We start from the raw sequence: 21,176 nt of genomic DNA, 5'->3' as shown, positions 1-21,176 counted from the left end.
TGGTGAATCCCACTGAGACTTCATGCAGGTGGAGGTGGTGAGTCCCAGTAAGACCTGGTGCCTGTGCACTCCACCTGCCTCCTGAGGCTGTGTCCTTGGAGCTAAGAGCCTAGTGACTCCTCTCCTGCCAGTCCCCGGGAGCATGAGGAATGGCACCTACTTTGGTTCTGAAGAAGGAAAAGAAGTGACAGTCTCCTCCGCTGGTGAAGGAGGGTCTCTCCCTGAGCAGCTCGGTGGAGGCCGCCACGGACCTGCAGGCCTCCCACCAGTCATGCAGATTCCTCACGGACAGAGAGAGGGTCAGGCAGGCTTCTCATCTTTGCCAGGATTCCTGCATCTCAAGGACCGTTTTGTGCAGGCACCTCAGTCACCTGGAAAAGGCTTTAGGAACACAGTCCGAGCAGAAACTGTTCACTGCCCAGCAGCTCCTGTGTGGCCACTACAAGCCCTGTCCCCAGACGTCCTTTATCGTGGTAAAGTGAGGGACTTGGCCAAGGTGATGCAGACCCTATCAGGGTCCTAAAAACCTGAGAAGGGAGGCCACACCGTCAGAGGGCCAGTCCACCCCCGCTCAGCCACCGCGCCCTCTCCGAGGAGCGCCCCGAGGGGCAGCTGTGCCACAGCGGGCTGCGGTGGGCATCATCCAGCCGGTCCCTGATGGTGTCCTGCAGTGCCTCGTCCCCCAGCAGGACCGCCGCCGCCAGGGCCAGCAGGAAGTACTCGGCGGCATCGTGGGCGTCCTGCCCGAGCATGGGACAAAGACACGGCATCAGCAGATGTGCCTGGGCGGGCTGAGAGCGGTGCAGCAGCTCCAGCTTTTCTGCCCCACAGCCCACCCCCACCCCCACCCCCAGAGTCCTGGGGCGCTCCTCTCCCACTCCCTGGCACCCTCTTTCTCAGCACTGAGGGCGCCTCCCCCAGCCTCGGCAGGCATGAACCATTGCTGCCCAGCACAGCACCTCAGGGACAAGTACACAACCCAAATCTGGCCTATCCTTCACTCTGGGACCTTCTAGTGTGACCCAGCAGGGAGATGGCCCTGATCCTCTCAGATGCAGGGTTGCACCTGCCAGTAGCTGAAGAGGGGAGGCCAGAATACAAAGTAAAGTAGAAAACCCAAAGTCCTGAAAAGAGAGAGGTGGGGAGACCTGTGATGACACTTGGAACCAGAAGCCAAGACCACCGGCTATGAAATCTGTGCCCCACTTCCCAGCTGCTTGAGCCAGGACATTGCCTTTTCCCTTCAGGAAGTTCAAATTGCCTTCTTTCCTTTGTAAATCCCTGGCCGATGTGGTCAGATCACAATGACTCTGTCCCTGAAGCCCCTTCTGGGAGCCATGGGGCCGGGGCAGGATGGCGAGAAAGTCCTTCACCACACCCGGCCCTCCTTCCACAGTCAGAATGAAAAACAGATGCTTCTTTGGGTGAGACTCAAAAAGCCTTGCCTGGTTTCCATTAACCCTCATAAATCAATAATTAATTGAGGCCAGAGCAGAGGCTGGCAAATAACAGCCTGAGGGTCCCCTGGGGGCTAACACAGGCCCAACTCGGAAGCTACTGAAGGAAGAGATTAAAGGTTGTGCTGGGGAGGACAGGGACCTCTGACAAAAGAAAGCCAAGCCTGGATACAGGTCAGGGGTCAGAGCTGGCACAGGGAACAGCAGACCCCCAACACAATTGCAGACGTGACCAGAAAAGCAAGAAGACCTGGCTCCAACTCCAGCCCAGCAAGCAGGAGACTCAGGGCCAAAGCCTTCCTGGGATCTAGGCTCAGTCTCACCTGAAGACCCCACACCTCGCTATCTCAAACACAGTCATCCGAACCCCATTTTCGTAAAATATGGTTTTATGTAACTTTACAAGAAATGAGTTGCAGCTGTCCTGTAACATTGTATGGACGTGCTATTAATTTTTATTTTAATGTTGGAGCCTATGGTTCCTTCATTTTAAGGTCTCATACATTTTTGCATTTCCTTGAGAAACACACAGACACTAGGCTATGTGCCCATGCGTGGTCCCTGACAGATAAAGCGACCACAGAAATTACAGTGGGGCAAGGAGAAGGGAGCTGTGGTCTGTCTCCTCAGCAGTACCTCTGGGGTCTCCAGCGAGGCTGAGTGGGAAGAACCATCATGTCCCTGTGGGGCCATCCTACCCTGAGTCTAGACTCCCCATCCTGTCTGCCCTCAGCTCCACCCCAAAGGCTCCTCACCATCTTTGGGCTAAGAAAGAGTACAGTTGGGTGGTGGTCCTCCCATAACCTTGGAAGCCTGGCTCTTACCTGCAGGTGGCAGAAGGTAAGCCGGCCCAGGCGATGATAGACCTTGGCATAGTACAGGGCCTCCTGGGGACTCTGCAGCCAGGGCGGACAGAGGGCCAGAGTCTTCAGGTAGCAGTCTTCAGCCATCTCGAACATGTGCAGGGAGTAATACACTGTTGCCAGGCGGTGGAAGGCCACCAGTTCCTGCCTCTGGTCTCCTAGGAATGGCAACACTGAGAGATTCTGCAACCAGTGCTTGGCATCACCCGTCCACTCATTCACTCTGTGAGATGTCTGGAAGGTCTCCTAGATGTCAGGGATGTGCTCGGGCATAGAGAATAAGACGGAAGAGGACCCTGCCCTCAGGAAGTTTACTGTCTCAGAGGATGCACACATTTCCTAAATAATCCCATAAACAAGCGTAAAATCGCACCCGTATTAAATGCTACAAAAGAAAGTGCTGGGCTCTGTGAAAGTGGCTATGCAGAGGTGTGACTGGTCGTGGTTTTCTGAGATGATTTCCTCAAGAAAATGTTATCCTTATTGCAGATGCCACTGTCATCTAAGACTCTAAAGAATTGGTTCTAGTGGAAAGACTAGCTTGATTGAGTAGCTAAGAAGTTTTTTTTACAACAAATAACTGTGTATAACAAATGTCTCCCCACACAAAGTCTCTCTCTCAGAGAGTTCTCTTGGTATCGCCATGTGGCAGCCTCTCCCTGGCCCCTGACCCTCCCCTGGTCGCAGAGAAGCTACAAAGACCGGTTCACCTTCAAGCTAATGTTCACCTTCAGAGCTGGCTTTCTAACAGATCTATGACTTGTTGTTTGGGCTTTGGTGAGTTTGTGCTTTTAGTAACTAACAAATCATTTTAATGGAATGGTCTTTGGCAGGGAACAAAGGTTTACAACCCTCTTTGGAATGTTTACAAGGTGGCTGTTAGATGCCATCTAAAGACATCACTTTTAAGGTTTGAAGGGCCAAAATTAGCAGAGAAATCCAAGGAAGAGACAGTCTCTGAAGAGAAAAAGCACAGTCATGGAAAGGAAATGTGTAAAGGGCATTTGTCCCTCCTTCCAGCCCCATCCAGGGAGGGTTAAAGAGTGCTGGGGAGCTGCCTGGGTCCCCGAGGTCTTTCTTGAGACTGGCAGACCGTCACTCAGACGAGGCTTTTGGCAGGAAAGAGAAGGTAGGAAAAAGAGCTCTTAAGTGCTATTAGACGAATAAGGGCCAGCGCCATCCACATCGGATGTCCTTGAAAATACCCAGAAGTCCCTTCTGGAATCATTCCAGAAGACGCCATCTAATCAAGGCTTCTCTAATCAAACCTGCTTCTTCTCAAGTACCAACCTTCAAGATGAATTTTGTTTTGTTTTGTCTTTTATTCTGCCATTTTAATGACTTGAATTGGTTCCCACTGGCTTTGGCTATAAACACAAGTTACCTTGGCTCTGCTGTGGGTTAAGTTAATGGAAACCCGACCTTCATTTGCATTTCAATTCTATGGGAAAACATGCTTTTGATTAACCAATTAAAATTTCAAGACACAGTCCTGTTGTAATCGGGGCATAGCCTGCCCATGGGATAAAATACCATCCACCGCCACATGGAGCTAGGGCAGCTTAATCCAGCCATCACTGGATTCAGGCAACCCTGTGAATGGCCATCGTGCACTTAGACTGCTGCAGCCAACATGGACAGTCCTGGCCTTCATGACAGCTGCATGGATGGACGCTGTTTTTAAACTTGAATCTTACAGGAGTTGGGCAGCTTGTTGAATGAAGCAAGGGTCCTGGGCCTGACCCCACGCCGTCTGACCCTGCAGTCTGTGCTATTCTGGCTCTGCCATCCATCCTTGAGACACCCCTAACCATGAGACCCCTTCACCCATGAGCTCCCCAACCTGTGAGACCCATTTGCCCATGAGGCCCCGCACCAATAAGGCGCCTCCTGCTTGTGAGTCACCCCCATCCATAAGGCACACTTGCCCACAAGGGCCCCTTGCCTGTGTGGTCTCCCACCGTTGAGCCTCCCACCTGTGAGGCCCCCCCACCTGTGGCTGAGCTGAGCCTGGCAGCCAACGTGGCGAACTCCAGAGCCTTCTCGTAGCCTTCCAGGCTTATCTGCAGCTCCGTGAGCTTGTGGAAGATCCGGAGCTCGGTTCTCACCGCTTTCATCCTCCTAGCCAAGGGCACAGCCCCTGCCTGGGAACAGAGGTACAGGATCCTCAATTCACCCAGGGTCATGGCACAGTTGGGCACAAGAAGCCTGTGACCCCTAGGGGTGGCGGTGTGCTAAACCTGGGAGTGGCCCCTGGTGCCTCTTCTCATCATGCTCTCCCAGTCCCTGCCCTTGGGGTTTTGCCCAGGTCTTAGGTGTGAAAGAACTGGAGGCAGTTGGGCCTCCTGAAATTGGGGAGGCCAAGAGCAGGAAAGGGGGGAGGACTTTTCCCAAGATCACGGGGGAAACTGTTCACCCCTTAGCTGTGTGCCCCTCGGCCCCCACGCTGACCTACGGAGGACATGCATGAGAAAGCACACAGGGTCTTCACATGCCAACATGTGGTCATTTCTCCTGTTCTTGGTTATGACTAGATTTTAGGCAGGTCACCTCATTTCTCTGGGCCTCAATTTTCTCATCTATAAAACACACATGAAAACGAGTCTCCATGACCATCAGGGATGTGTTTCTTGTTCTCTCTGCTCCTAACTCGGTGCCTGGCACAGGCTGGGCACTTACTCATGTTTAATGACTAAATAAACAACTGAATGGAAGACTGGATATCTGAATAAATAAAATTTAAGATCAAATAAGATAATGAAATTTCCCAAGCTTCAATCAATGATGGACAACAATTGCAATTTTTGACACATCTCCTTCATATCTGGGCATTTATCATTTGTATGACTTTTAAAATCAACTTTTTTCTTTCTTCATCCTTTGCAATAATATCTATGAAATCATGAGTTTGATGAGCCAGAATTATCCATTTTTATGTTTTTTAAAATACATGTTCATTCACACTTAATAAAAACATAGTCAAACAAAAGTGTTCATCTAAATGCCGCTTAAATAATCTCCCACCATGCCAGCCTGATAAACATAAAAAACTGTCCAGTGTCACACACCCAAGAGGTGTAAAGATTATGGTGTGTTATCCCAGGAAAGATCAGGGACCAAACCTGAGAGTGACAAAGTTCAGCAGCTCCATCCCTGAGTATGCAATAGACTGATGAGAGGGTGAGAAGGTGGGCCCTAGACTAAGGGGCGGGAGAGAAATGCCAGCAGAAAAAGGGGAGAGGGAGCCCAGGTTAGAGCCTGGTGTGGCCCTGCCCATGGTCAACCAGGCTGTGACTTACTCGGTAATACTCCACTGCGCGATGCCTGTGGCGCGTCCCGTTGAAGAACACGTCACCGGCCTCTTCATAGAGCCTGAGTGCCAGGGAGGGCTCATCGGACCTCAGGGCTACCTGGATGGCTGCCTGGCAGGAGAGACGGCTGTTCAAGGCAGACAGAAGGGCGCCCAGACTCCCAAAGCATGGCAGGACAGAGAAGCAGACCCCATGGCCATGTGACCCTCTGCTAAAACTCCCCAATCCTACACTGTTCTGCATCCACGGGGCTGAAGGGAGACTCAGAGACTCTAGGCTGTCATTTCCCAGCAGGGCAGGCGTGTAGCTTCTTGGTGGGGCTGGGTTCTCTTTAGCACTGTATAGACAGATGTTTTAGATTTTGCTAGCTAGGCATTCATTTTAATGTGTTTTAGAAAAAAAGACTAATAGTGCATCAAACCTGTGGCTTCAGGCAGCATTGTGTAGAATAAGTGTGGAAAGCTAAGATGAAGTTGGGCCAAAGAAAAATAAGTCAATATTGGTAGAGAGGTACGTGGATGTGCCCCACCATGAACTTGTGTGAACAATTACAGCTAGAAACAGTGATCTAATCCGCCTCCTGCACTTTCCAGACAGAGACATCGAGGCTTAGAAAGAAAACAGAGCCTTACACTTCCAGCTCAAAAGCCCAAGGCAGGGTAGTGAAAGCTCGAAGTCAGACTGACTATGTGTAGTTGTTAGCTCCACCATGTGCCAGCTGTCACTGGGCAAATTATCAGCATCTCTGAGCCCCATCTGCAAAATGGGCGTTAGAGTAGAAATGCCTATTGCACTTGTAGTGAAGATTAAACTGCATCATGCAGTGATGTGTTAGCAAAGTCTCCCACCCTTAGGAAGCTTGCAGCCAGCGTTATATAGCCATTAAGTCTCAATGGAAGAAGGTTTTGCAAGTTTACATAATATTATAAGGGGCAGCAAAAAGAGAAAATAAAACATGAGAGAGGAAAGATAATAGGCATATTTTTGATGGAATAAAACATCTTACATAGCATCATACTATTTAATGTCAGTATTACACAGATAATAATAAAATATTAATAAGATACCATTTATGAAGCATTTGCCAAGTCCTGAGCACTTAGGAAATGCTTGCTATGTAATACTAGCATACAAGTGAAATGTGTACGTGTGTGTAAAATCTAATTCTTACACTAAGAGGGAGGGCTCCCCCACGAGGAAACTAAGGCCCAGAGAGCTCATGTAGCAAGCCCAAAGTCACAGTCAGTCCAACAACTGATAGCCTTGTCATTTGATTCTTTTCTTGCTTCAAAGCCCAGGCCTTTGATCACTGCTCTATGCTGCATCTCAGATATTGAAAGTGTACAAACACACAAAAAGCCCGTAAGAGAGCAATAATGTCAACACCCCAGGCACACCAATCTTACCTCAAGTTGCAGCCAAACCCTGACGCCAAGGTGTGTGTTGAGCTCTGGAAAGACGGGTGTACTTGGCGTGACAGGTGACATTACAGGTGACCCATGAGGACAGTCTTTCCTCACGTCCCCCCAGGGGTCCCCCATGTGGATGGGACTCAGGGATTGACTTTTGCTGCCAAAACACCTGGCTTCCACCCTGTGTGCCAGGAGCAACCCAGAGCTGGCTCTCCCTCGGAGAGCGTGACGTGGGTATCACCCTCTCTGGTTCATCATGTTGGCCAGTCTGGAAGGTTGGCTACCACCCCAGATGGCCTCTATTGGCCAAACCCAGGGCATGATGGGAAGCCTACCTGAAGGTACAGCTCCACCAGCGCATCTTCCTGCAGGAGGTAGTGCAGCCGCCCCGCCGCCAGCCAGGCCACTGCGGCCTTGTCTCTCTCCCCCAGGTCGATGAAGATGCGCAGGCTTTCCTTGATGCACATCAGAGATCTCCTGAGGGACCTGGGGACAGATGAGAACTTGTGAGGCAAGAGGGCCAAGAGGCCTCAGAGTTCACTCGGCACTGCCCCAATCAGCTGCATGACGTTGAAAAAGTAGAGTCTTGCCCCGGCACTTTGGGAGGCTGAAGAGAGAGGAATGCCTGAGCCCATGGGTTTGAGACCAGCCTGGGCAGCTTGGCGAGACTTCATCTCTACAATAAACCAAAAAATTATCCGGGTGTGGTAGCATGCACCTGTAGTTCCAGCTACTTGGAAGGCTGAGGCAGAAGGATCTCCTGAGCCCAGCAGGTCAATGCTGGGGTGGCCATGAGTATGCCACTTCCCTCCAGCCTGGGCAATGGAGTGAGACTTCAACTCAAAAAAAAAAAAGAAAGTAGAGTCCTTCTGTGCCTTGATTTCCCCATCTGTTATTGTACCTCCCTGAGAGGAATAATGTGAGGATTAAATAAGGTAATAAAACGAATGGGCTTAGAGCAGTGCCCACCATGTGGTGAGCCCTTGATGAGTATCTAAATGTTAGTTGTCATTGTTATTATTACCCAACATGGTCCATCCATCTTTCAACTGCATGATCACATTTTTTCATAAGTGCCTGACACAGTGGACACCAGATGTGTTTTTATTGAGCCAATGTGCTGATGAGTGACTATAGTGGTAAGTTCAAATCATCAAAAAAGTTCTTAATGTTTGAAGAAAAATAATCAAAGTATGGTGAAAGTTTTAAAAAGTTTGTGCTTAATCGTGTCATCTTTAGTCATTTGGAAAACTGTATTGTGTAGAAAGCTCTTCCCTGTGACCAAGATTCGTAAAAAAAATTAGGTAGAGGTGAAGAAATGTGGAGTTCCAGAACAGAAAGAAACACTGGGCATAATCTAGATAGTGGTCCTCAACCCCAGGGTCACCCATTCATTACAGCCAAACTCTCCCAGGGTCTCTGAGAGTGGGGCTCTGTCAAGCAGGGATCTTTTTACACAAGTATACACAGCCAGGCTCTCCTCCATGTGTTGAAATTCCAGATAGCCCAACCCGGGGCTGAGGGAGTATGGCTCAGACACCACCAGCATTGTGTCAAAGCTCCCCTGTGAACGTGACCCTACTGTGTGGCTCAGGTTGGGACTGCTGATCTAGTCCAACCTTCCTATTTTACAGAGGAAACAGGCCCAGAAATAGGAAGTGACTCATGCAAGGTTGCACAGAGCAACAGGGAAAGATCCAAAGCCAGAGTCCCCTTCTCCTGAGTCCCAGCCTGGGAACCAACCCATCACACCCATATTTCTCAAAGTGTGGTTGATGACCTATCTGCACCCATGTCAACTGGGAGCTTGTAAAAGGCACAGACCCCCAGAGTGACCTCTCACAGGCTGAACGGAAACCTTGCAGCTTGTGACTTAGGCATCAAATTTCTAAGACTCACCCAGGTTATGCCCACGCACCAAACCATGCAACTCCTAAAAACACGATCATCATCCACCAAGTCTGAGGATCCGGAGGGGGATGTCCTCATCCATTGTGGCTACCATTTCACCATGGGCAACTCAGTCCCAGGGCTCGTACTCGAGATAGAAGCAAGCATGGCCCTTGGCTCACAAGACCCTGGTCCTATCGGCAATGAGGCAGCTGCTGGCCTTCCGGAGAGACTGCCAGGCATTTGGCCCTTGCAAGAACTGGGAAGAAACAACTCCAGCTTTCTCCACTGCCCTGCCCTTGCCCTGGGAGGTACTGACACCCAGGATGGCCCTGGCCACTCGCTCTCACGTGTTGGGACGTGAGACTTGCCTCTGAGGATGTGCTGTGAGCTGAGGATCTCCACACCAGGCTACTGTGGTCACCAGCCTCCACTGAGCTGCAGCCCCCACAGGCCTCACCATAGGAAGCCCTGCTCTCCCCTCCCTGCTCCGTCCCCCAGCCTCAGCAGGGCTAAGAGACTCACTCAGCAGGCCTAGATTCCATAGCTCCACACTCTCCCTGGAGCAGTTGATGCAGACAGGACCTGTAAATCTCATCCAGATCCTATTTCTGGCTGTGTTCTGCACATTGTCCTGGGATGCCCTCGGGCAGTGGTTGTTTTCTCCAGATCCCGCAGGGAGCAAGGTTTGAACTATTCCAGGGAGGCCAACTCACAGAGCTGGCGTTTGCTTCCTGGACTGTTTGTCTCTGATTTCACTAAGACTCTGGAAGAGAAAAGGTTACTATTTCTCTCCAGGAAACACCCCACTAGGGGAAGGAAAGCCCTAAAGAGACCTGCTAGTCACACAGCATGACTGAGACTCCTTGACAACGGAGGATTTTCCACAGACAACTGCCTCTCACGGAGATGGACACCTAACCCATGAGCTGCAGCAGAACCATGAGTTTTTGTGGCCTGCGAGTTTTAGGCGGCCTGCCCACCTTGTTCTCCCGTCGCCACTCGCCCCCGTGACTGGCTGTGCTGTGAGCGGTGAGAATGCCGGCACCTGATTCCTCCAGCCCCACTGCAGGCTCTGGGTCTGACTCAACTTCCAGATCAAAGGAAGCAGGCTTACCACTGGAAGGCCGCATGAGGCAGCCTGTTCTCCTCCAGGCCACCGTACCTGTGCCCTGCCTTGCTGTCTCCTCTCCCTCCACTCTCTATTCTTCACTTTTTCCCACTTTTTCTGTCCCCAGGTTCAGGTCCCGGGGTTGAGTCCTTGTTTCTTCTTTCCTGCCTGAACACCAGCCTTGAATCCATGGCTGAGTGACCCCAACACACCTGCATGCCCAAACTTCCCCTGCCAACCCCTGCTGGGGCTCCCTGCTGCCACTCACCCTGGACAAGCCTGTGTGATCCCTGGCCAAAGCCCAGCCTCTGCAAGCTGGCCTTGACCTGTTTTGATAATAAGGATGGCCACTCACTGGGGGCTGACCCTGTGTCAAGTGTAGGGATATGCACTTTTAACATACACTGTCATTGCATCCCCCTGGGAGCCCTGAGCTGTGAGGGTTCTTAGCCCGTCTTGCAAATAAAGACACACAGGGAGGTGTTTTGTTTTGTTTTGTTTTAAACTTATCCAAGTTTTTCTGCACATGTCTAAGGCTTTATTTTGAGTTCTCTGCTGCTTTGTTTTATAATAATAGTAAAAATGGCAGTATTGCTACCTGGCATTTATTGAGCCCTTAGCGTGTACCAGGTGTTTTACAAATGAAAGAAAAAAAAAAAGCCAAGAAGCATAAGTAACTTGGACCAAGAATAAACCCCGTTTACACCAGGATCTATTCCCTAAGAGTCTGACCCAGTGATCCTCACACTCACACCCTCAAGTAGCGCTTAATTTCTGGCTCAGGTATCAGCATGTGGGAAGACTTTTGCCTTCCTTGGCCGTTTTACAAACCCTGATGTTTCTAAGGACATAAGCTATTTTAAACCTTGCGCAAAGTGTCCTCCACCTGCAGCACCGCATCTGAATAGCCTTATGGTCCATGAAGATGCATCCGCAAAGGCAAGTCTTACCTTAATCAGGATTACAGAAGTGTGAGGGATTAGCATATCAATTATATTAAAAAGCCAAATGTTGAAGCATTTCTTTCAATTCCACAGGAACAAGAGGCATGTATTCACGTGCAAGAAATCAGTCATCATTTTGTGAGCACCTATTACATGCAAGTCATTCCTTCTTTCTAAAAATGAGGTTATATGTCCTCTGGGGCGCTTGCTGCAATTTAGATGATGACTTTGGTGACAATTTTCATTCTGCTTATTTTCTGTACTATTCTGTTCGTGTTGTGAGTTAAGGACTACCTCTCCTTTGTGCAATGTTTAGCACAGTGCCTGGTCCACAGCAATGCCCCATAAATATTTGTTGAATTGATATCATGGAGCCACAAAGTACTCATGGCCCCACCAGGCTCAGCTCTAGAGCAAGGGGCCAGCCTGTGTCATGTCACCTAAAGACAGAAGACAAGACCCCCAAAGAACCCTCCCATTCAGAGACAAAAACTTTTCACACTAGATTCTGGCGTTGTCACCTGGAAGGAACAGAAGGCATGACCCTGAAGGTATAGGACAAAGAGACAGCAAAGTGTCTCAAGGCAAAAACCTGAAGACTGGGACAAGGTTTTCAATGCTAACTTGCCCTCCCCTACCACTTCCCACCTCTACACACTAGAGAAAAGCTTTCACAGAGGAGGAATCAAATCAGTAAAAAAGGCAGCATGTGATAGCAAAAACCACCCTAAATCCTCAAATCGAGAGGTCCAGGATCTGAGTAACACCAGGAAACCAAGTGGTCACATCAGTTTGGACTCTGTAGTAGGCAGGGGTCAGGCCTGATGAAAAATGAGGCAATTCCATCCATACAGTTCCCTGGGGTTACACCCACTGTCTCTCCAGGGTGAGAATTGCTAGTGGGCAGGCAGAATACACAGGGTGCTTGAGAATGTGCATTCTGGGTCTGGGGGGGCAAACTGTGGCCCAGGAGCCAACACAGCCTCCTCCTCTTTTATCCAGAAAGCTTTATTGGAACACAGCCATGCTGCATCACTGATGTGCTGTCTGGGGCCGCTTCCACACTGCAACTGCAGATGGAGTAGGTGTAGGTATGAGAGAACACAGGGCCACAAAGCCTCAGACACTGACTAGCTGATCCTTTATTAAGTAGTTTGCTAGCCCTGTCCAGACTTAGACCGTTTGGGTGTCATCCTTGCTGTGTGGCCTCATACGAATTGTTTGGCTTCTTTAGCCCTCAATTTCCACAACTCTGTCTACCTCACAGGGTTAACCTGAGACTTACATGCTGCTTAATAAAGCGGTGATTTCCATGACATTAGGCCATCGTTTTCACTGTGGATACACATGGTGCCGGTCTGGAAGTATTGCAATCCCTACATGCCCCAGCCTCTGTACCCCTCCTAGGGGACAGGTTGGAGTCTTCTTTCTACCCATATCAGTTAATCACCGGAATGTGTCTGTTAAATCTACAAAATGTCTTTCAAAGGGGTCACTCCCTCCCTCATGCTTGCTTACTGCTGTTTCCTCCACCTAAGGGCTATTCTCTGCCCTTCCCCACTTGTCAAAGTCATCTTATCCTTCAGGGGTCTCCTCTAATGCTGCCACCTTCAAGAGGTCTTCCCTGACAGACCTCTTGTCTGAGATCACCCCCGCCTTTGCTGAAAGTATTGTCTCCTTTCCCTCCAAAGCCACCCCTACAAAAGCCAGCCACTTCTTCCATGAACACTTCCTGCCTTTGCTTGCTATAGCTTTGAGCTTTGTGAGAATGCAAATCCCTCGAGGGGAATTCAGTTGAAGAAATCTGTCCATTACATCAAGACTCATTTAATAAATTCCTCTTAGAAATCAGTGCCAGGAAAAAATCTGCTCTGACAGATACATGTGTTTATGTTCTTTTATCAGACAGTGAGAAGCTCATTCCTCTTTCCCCTTTTACCTCAGCTACCAGGAAGCTTAGCACTGAATTACAGTAACCACCCCCAGGTGTGTGGAAACACCTGTTTATCTGTGTCTGTAGTTGCTCTTTTATTTTTCCAGTGTTCTGTAGGAGTAGTTGATTGATACATACTAAATAAATATAGCATTGCAGCGTGTTCCCTTTGTTGAACTCGTCATTCTGCAAAGGGACAATGACCTTGTACTTGCAGGGTTTCCTCTGACACCTCAAGGGTTTCCCAATCCTCCCTCCCCTCAGTAGCACTCATATTGGAGGTAAAGCAAAAGTGGACATTTATTTCCTCCCAGTTATACAAATAAGAATCTCAGAGTTTAAAACCATAAAATATCAGGATTAAAAAACCCTAATCTAGATGAATTTCCAGAACAATGGCATAAAGACCTCCAAAAATCTGCTTTTCAATAAAAGCAATGAGAACACTGACAAAAATAAAAATTTTAAGAACGCTGGAAATTAACCAAAGGCGTGTTTAATGAGGAAAACAGCTGAATCTGTTTTACCAGTAGGGAGCTTTGTTGTTTTTCAATTTGCCAAGAGCTACCCTGCTTGCCCCAGCTCTGTGGTAGCCTGAAAACCACCAGCCTCACAGTCACAGCAGCTGGAAGAGCCAGCAGCCCGGCAGCCACCGGAGGAGACTGTGACTTTGGAATCACCCATAGTTCCATCCCCAGAGAACTGGCACAGTTCGATCTGCTTGGAAGTTCCCTGGAAGTCTCCACTCACAGGATCTGTTTTTATTTGACCTGAATCAGGGCAGAACACCCTTTTCCCTGAGGCATATGCCAAAAATAATCAGCACCAACTACAGCATCATTGCTGCCTTAGGCACGAAAACACGTGGAGCAAACAAGATGAATACAAAAAATAACAAGAAAGGAAAGGTTGGGGAATGAGATGTCCATAAGAAGCTTTGAAAAGCTCTGACATGGTCCAGAAAACCACATGCATGTGCAGGGCTGTGTGTATGTCCAGGAAACTCATAAGATTGTTATAAGTTAAGATGTTAATTATAATCCCCAGGGTAACCACCAATAAAATAACTAAAAGAAATATAGTATAAGAAATGACAAGGAAACCGGGCTCGGTGGCTCAGCCTGTAATCCCGCGCCTTTGGGAGGCTGAGGTGAGTGGATTGCCTGAGCCCGCGGGTTCGAGACCCGCCTGGGCAACTTGGCGAGACCTCATCTCTACAATAAATCAAAAAATCAGCCTGGTGTGGTAGCGCATGCCTGTAATTCCCGCTACTCGGAAGGCTGAGGCAGAAGGAGTCCAGCAGGTCGAGGCTGGAGTGAGACTCCAACTCAAAAAAAAGAAATGACAAGGAAATTAAAATGGTATTCTAGAAAATATTTAACACAGAAGGATTCATTAATGGAGGGATAATAAAACAAAAAGGATATAAGATATATAGAAAACAAATAGCAAAATGGCAAACATAAAGCCTACCTTACCTGTAAATTAAATGAATGCAAATGTAGTAAGCACTCTAGTCAAAAGACAGAGAAATTGGAAGAACAGAGTAAAAAACCTTGGTGAGACCTTATCTCTACAATAAATCAAAAATCAGCCGGGCATGGTAGCGGACGCCTATAGTTCCAGCTACTTGGAAGGCTAAGGCAGAAGGATCGCCGGAGCCCAGCAGGTCAAGGCTGCGGTGGCCGGGAGCGGCCACTGCACTCCAGTCTGGGCAACAGAGTGAGACTCCAACTCAAAAAAAAAAAAGTTTCTACTATATGCCGTCTACAAGAGACATACTTTAGATTCAAAGGCACAAATAGACTGAAAGTAAAAGTATAAAAATATATATACCATGTAAATAGTAAACAAAAGAGCTGAAGTAGCAATACTAATATCAGATAAAAAGACCAAAACTGTCATTAAAGATAATGAGAGATATTTTATGATGATAAGAGAGTCAATCCATTGGGAAGACATAATTAAAAACATATATGTGCCTCATAACAGAGCCCCAAAATACATGTAGAAAAAACTGGCAAAATTAAAAGGAGGAATAGACAATTCAACAATAATTGGAAATTTTAATAACTCACTTTCAGTAATGGATAGAACAACTAGATATAAGAACAACAAGGAAATAGGAGACTTCAAGTATAATTAGACCTAGCAGATATCTAAAGAGCACTATGCCAGACAACAAAATAAACATTCTTCTCAATTTGCACATGAAACATCCTCCAGAATAGATCATATGTTAAGCCTCAGAACAAATCTCAATAAGTTTACAAAGAATGAAATCATACAAAATATGTTTTTCCACCACAGTAAAATGAAATTAGAAATCAGTAACAGGAGGAAATTTGGAAAATTCACAAATGTGCGGAAATTAAACAACATACTCCTAAATAACCAATGAGTCAAGAAAGAAATCACGAACCATATTAGAAAATACTTTGAGATGAACTAAAAGAAAAACACAGGAAACCAAAATACACGGAATGGAGTAATACAGTACTAATAGGAAAATTTATAGCTGTAAGTACTTATATTTTTAAAAAGCTCAAATAATAACCTAGCATTCCACCTTGAAGCACTAGAAAAAGAGCAAAGTAAACCCAAAGCAAACAGAAGGGAGGAAATAATAAAGATTAGATCCGAAATAAATGATATAGAAAATAAAAAACAGGAGAGAAAAATCAGGAAAACCAAAAGTGAGCTGGTTTAAAAAATTTTTTTACTGACAGATCTTTGGCGAGTCTGATCAAGAATACAAAGGAAAGAAGAGACTCAGGAATTAAAGTGGAGACTACTACCAACCTTATAGAAATAAAAAGGATTATAAGGGAATACCATGAACAACTGTATGCCAACAAATTAGAATTTAGATGAAATAAACAAATTCCTAGAAAGACAACTACCAAAATTGCTCAAGTAGAAATAGAAAATCTAAATAAACCTCTAAAAATAAAGAGATTAAATGAGTAATCAAAAAACTCCTTATAGAGAAAATATCAGGCCTAGATGTCTTCACTGGTGAATCCTACCTAATGTTTAAAGACTAAACACACCATTCTTCACAAATTTTCCAAAAAATAGAAAAGGCAGGGACAAGCACTCTATAAAAAAGATGCCTGCACATGTATGTTTATCGCAGCATCGTTCACAATAGCAATAACATGGAACCAACCGTGCTGCCCATCAAAAGAGGACTGGATAAAAAAATGTGGTTCATATACACAATGAATATTACACAGCCATTAAGAAGAACAAAATTATGAATTTCGCCGCAACCTGGATGGAATTAGAGTTTATAATACTGAGTGATCTTTCACAGAAACAAAGATCTGAATACTACATGTTCTCACTCATAAGTGAACCTAAAACAACTACCGTAATACTATAAGAAAAGGATTGACAGTAGCGGGAAACTACGGGGGGGATTAACGGTAGTCGATATCTGCCTGTGGGTGGGGGGCGCACCTCATCAACAAGGGTACCTGCACAATGAATATTTGTATACCTAACCCTTAATTGTACCCCACAATTTTAAAATAAAATTTTAAAAAAGAATAAGCAGGAACAACTCCCAACTCATTCTGTAAGGAATCAAGGAATAAAAAGACAACATATGAACTGGGAAAAAAATATGTGTTAATTATGTATCTGTTAAATGACTTTTTGTATACAGAATATTATAAAGAATTTTTACAACTCAACGATAAAAAGACAACCCAATTTAAAAATGGGGAAATGACTTGAAATAGATATTTCTCCAAAGATATACAAAGGGCCAGTAAGCACATGAAATGATACTCAACATCTTTGGTCATTAGGGAAATGCAAACCAAAACCACAGTACGATACTATTTCACACCCATTAGGGTGACTAAAACAAAAAAGACATTACTAAGAGTTGGTGAGAACACGGAAACATTGGAACCCTCATATATTGCTAGCGGGAATGTAAAATGACATGGTCACTTCAGGAAACATCCTGGCAGTTTCCCAAAAGTTTAAACATAGAATTACCACATGACTTTATAATTTACTCCTAGGTATATACTCTAAAGGACTCAAAACATATCTTCACACAAAACTTGTTTACGGATGTTTATGGCAGCATTATTCACAGTAGCCATAAAGTGGAAGCAATCCAAGAGTCCATCCTCCAATGAATGAATAAACAAAGGTAGTATATCCACACAATGGAATATTATTCAGCCACAAAAACAAGTTCTGATACATGTTACAACATGAATGAACCTTAAAAACATTATGCTAAATGAAAGAAGCCAACCACAAAAGACCATATACTGTAAGATTCCATTTCTATGAAATGTCCAGAATAGGTAAATCCACAGAGACAGAAAGTAGGTTAGTGGTTTCCAGGGTTGGAGGGGAGATGGGTAATGAAGAGTGAATGCTGAAGGGTACAGACTTTCTTTTAGGGGCCATGAAAATGTTCTGAAATTAGTGATGATGGTTATGAACTCTGTGAATATACTAAAAACTAGATTGTACACTGTAGAGGGTGAATGTTATACCTCCATAAAGCTGTTAAGATCCAGAGCCGGTTTAATTCAGGAAACTCTTCTATAAGATTTCTGAATAGTCAGCCTCTGCTTAAATACTTGTAATAACAACATGCTCACTCTCACATAGGGTAGACTACTCCATTATGGAATAGATATTTAACACTTTATTTTTCTAATCATTGGATTCCCCAACACCTACCACAATGCCTGACATGTCAGAAGGGTTTTCAGAGTATGATAAAATGCTGGATCAACATTTCGTAGTAATATTTTTTAAATGAAAAAAGCAAATAACAGAACAATAGATCACATAAAGAAGTTTAATCTTCATCTCATTTATGTAGCTAAAACATGTATATATTATATTTTATATACCTAATGTTTATTTAATATAGAGAATATATATCATATATAATTTTTCATAGCATAAAATATTTACTGATGGATATTTAAAAATCTTTGAGTAGCTTCTTTGTGGGGGGGGTTAAGGAAAAGGAAGTTGGAAGGGGACATTTATTTCTCAGCTTACAAACTTCAATACTGCTTTAATATTTTTTACATTAAACAACCATTTACTTTTAGAAAAACCTGGACTCCTCAATTGGGTACAAATCCCTGCTTTCTAATTTACAGTGCATGACATGATTCAGTTCCTGATGAACGGACTCCCTAAGAAAAGACTGTATTGTCTTCCATTGCTAATACTCTATAGGCCAGTGTTCTCAAAGGGCTGTTGAAATGGGCATCTGAGGTTCCGTTCCGACTGCTGCACTTGTTGCTAAAGACCTCCAAGTTGCAAGCACTTTTCTTTCCTTACCTGGGCCCTGAGCAAAGGAGCCATGGACCCCTCTGGGTAAATCTCCCCCGTTCTCTATCTTAATCTTCAGTGACAAAGTCAGCATATAGCTGCAGTTCAAGGACTATGAGCTAGTGGACCAAGAAGCATTTAGCACACGTGTACCATATGCCTCCTCTGTGTTAGGATGTCTGCCTGCAAGAACTTCTGAACATGCCACAGTCTTTCAAACCCTGAAAGTCTCTGATCTCAAAGATGCCTAGAAGGTCCATGACTTTAAGAACCTGCTCCCGAAATTCAAGATTCTTCAGAGGCAGCAGGAATTTTGGTATTCATATCCAGTGTCAGAAGAGCATAACTCTCTGGTCCCAGAATCAATGTTTTAGAGCTAAATATATCTGATTTAATCTACCTTTATAGATGGTAAAGCGGAGGAAGAGTGACTTGTTTAAGGACATATTATGAGGTCATGGCAGGATCAGGTTTCCTGAACTCCAACCCAGTTTTTGTGGTTCCTCTCCCAGCTCTGGGGCTTTCAACTTCCTCCAGGGATTTCCTGGGCAACTCAGCCCCACTTGTGACCGCTCCAACATTTCCATCACCTGAGAAAAACAGTGATCCTGAATACCACCTTAAATAAAGCCTCTGCCATCTGTGTTGCCAATGTCCAGGGCTTTCTCTCTGGCTTACCTCTTAGGATTTCAGTGGTTCTAGACACCTGAGGATGGCTGGAGGGTAAGTGATGACTGGAGCAGTATTCAAGACTGAGCTTGCAAAGCAGTGAGGGTGGCCATAAGCCCGACACATATTTGCCACGCCTGCTCCAGTCCCCTGCAGTCCAACTTTCCCAAGCCCAGTCCTACGCTGCTGCACCATGACTCATCTCAACAGTGAATTCAAGCCTGCCTTCTGGATCTGCTCCAAAAGAATCCAAATTCCTAGTGTATCCTGGAAAGGAAGCAGGGTGAGGTGGGGCCTCCTGTCCCCTCACGTGCTGCATGGATCCAAACTTCCTCCCCGGGACTGAAGGCAAAGACAGCAAAAGGTGTGGAGGAGACTGGGTCTTGTAAGAGAAGGAAGGGATGATGGAGAGGGAGTGAGTGATTATTCATTATCTGATTGTCCAGGTCCCCAAGGTTACCATGTCGCCTATAAAAACCAAAAATGCCATTGAATTAGGCTCTCTTCAGCCACCTCTCTGTTCAATTTTAGAAGCCATCCTAAATGTTCCATTTCAGAAGCCACTCTTAATTATGAATACAAGACTACAATGCAAATCCGTTACAAAGTGAAACTGAAGATCTTGCAAACCACGCGGGATTTAATGAAATTGATTTCAGGCTTGTTAGAGAGACATGCAGACCACCCACAGGCAAGTGAGAGGCAACTGGGCAGCCAACAACAGAGAAGAGAAACTCGGCAAGAGATGGCAAGATCTCCAAGTGGGGACAGTGTAATATCAAAAGGTCAACAGAAGGCTTGGGTTAAATGATTAAGTTTTTGTCGATTTTTCCAGAAATGAGGCTTTTTAAGCAAGTGCTGAAAAATCAATCACAAAACAAAGAATATCTCATTGTTCTGTAACACAATTTTGTCAACAACAATTAACCCAAAAACTCAGCACACCTTTTACCGTACAAGGTATGACAATCAAGTTCATGAACTCATCAAAGAAAATATGCTACATACCCCTTGGGAAGCTTTGCACTGACACCAGCACCTAGTCCACCCATCAAAGCAATTTTGGAACTTTTTTTCTGGAATGGCCATCAGAGCTGTCATCATATTACCCTTGATGTCCTGAATGTCCTTAAAATGTCTTCCTTCAGTATTTCTTTTATCTTCGAATAAAGAGAAAAGTCACTGGGGGCCAAATCAGGTGAGTAGGTGATGAAGAGACCCTCTTTTTATTTATTTTTTTTTTTTTTTTTTGAGTTGGAGTCTCACTCAGTCACCCAGACTGGAGTGCAGTGGCTGCTCCCAGCCACTGCAGCCTCGACCTGCTGGGCTCCAGCGATCCTTCCACCTCAGCCTTCCGAGTAGCCGGAACTACAGGCATGCACTACCACGCCCGGCTGATTTTTTGATTTATTGTAGAGATGAGATCTTGCTGCCCAGGCGGGTCTCGAACCCGCGGGCTCAGGCAATCCACTCACCTCAGCCTCCCAAAGGCGCGGGATTACAGGCTGAGCCACCGAGCCCAGTTGAGACCCTCTTAAGTAGACTTCTACTACTAAAAATGTTGGATTGCTTAGGGTTACTGCCCTGTACGTACCAGCATTCCTTGGAATCATGAGGCTGTGCTGACCCTCCCTGGAACAGAATGAGTCACAGACCCCATGGTTTTAGTCACATAGAGAAATAGGTTGTTATTCATTCCTGTGATCAATAGTTGAAGTTAGAAATATAATAATATTAAATCAGGTAACGATAACCAGTACATTTTTGTTTTGTTGTACCCATTGATTAATGGTGTATGTTCCACTTTGTAGTAAGTTCCGCTAGCACTTTTACTTAGAGGTACTGATAAACTAAATTACAGACTCGGTAATAGGTACCAACAACATGTAGACAATGAATGTTATAACTGATAAAATGTAATTGAAACTGAAATTTTACAGAATGCTTTGTAAGTCATGTAGTTTGCTGTTAATCAATAGCTAAGCTCAACACTTAAGCTTATAAATACAGACTGTAAAAATCGAGGAACTGAGCTGGCCTTGGTATCTATACCAGCTTGTCTGCCTGAATTCCAAATTCAGAAATAAACTTCTTTCTTCCCAGTTCCCTGCTTCTTGGGTTTTATTGGTGAGTGAGAGAGCAGCCGTGTATTCCATGGACCATATCATTGGGAAGGTATTCCAATACAGTTATTTGTTTACTGGCTAAGAACTCCCTCACAGACCATGCTGTGTAAGTGAGTGCATTGTCAAGATGCA

General features: G+C 45.6%; 1 protein-coding gene across 2 annotated transcripts in view; it reads right to left on the bottom strand.

Moving 5' to 3' along the window:
• Positions 1 to 546: 546 nt before the first annotated feature.
• SH3TC2 (SH3 domain and tetratricopeptide repeats 2) overlaps positions 547 to 21,176 on the bottom strand; it is a 61,750-nt gene continuing 41,120 nt past the window's right edge. For both annotated transcript variants that reach the window (XM_008064396.2, XM_008064395.2), the window contains 5 exons: positions 7,379 to 7,529; positions 5,620 to 5,742; positions 4,314 to 4,464; positions 2,282 to 2,478; positions 547 to 740 (listed from right to left, as the gene is read on the bottom strand). In XM_008064396.2, coding sequence (XP_008062587.1) covers positions 549 to 740; positions 2,282 to 2,478; positions 4,314 to 4,464; positions 5,620 to 5,742; positions 7,379 to 7,529 — 814 coding nt within the window. In that variant the 3' untranslated portion in view covers positions 547 to 548. The remainder of the gene's footprint in view (positions 741 to 2,281; positions 2,479 to 4,313; positions 4,465 to 5,619; positions 5,743 to 7,378; positions 7,530 to 21,176) is intronic.

This window comes from Carlito syrichta, unplaced genomic scaffold (genome assembly GCF_000164805.1).
Source record: "Carlito syrichta isolate Samal-C Ts95f unplaced genomic scaffold, Tarsius_syrichta-2.0.1 Scaffold307326, whole genome shotgun sequence".
In the NCBI taxonomy this organism is placed as follows: Eukaryota; Metazoa; Chordata; class Mammalia; order Primates; family Tarsiidae; genus Carlito; species Carlito syrichta.
Note: the sequence above shows the minus strand (reverse complement) of the source record. Positions and strands in the feature narration are given on the sequence as shown.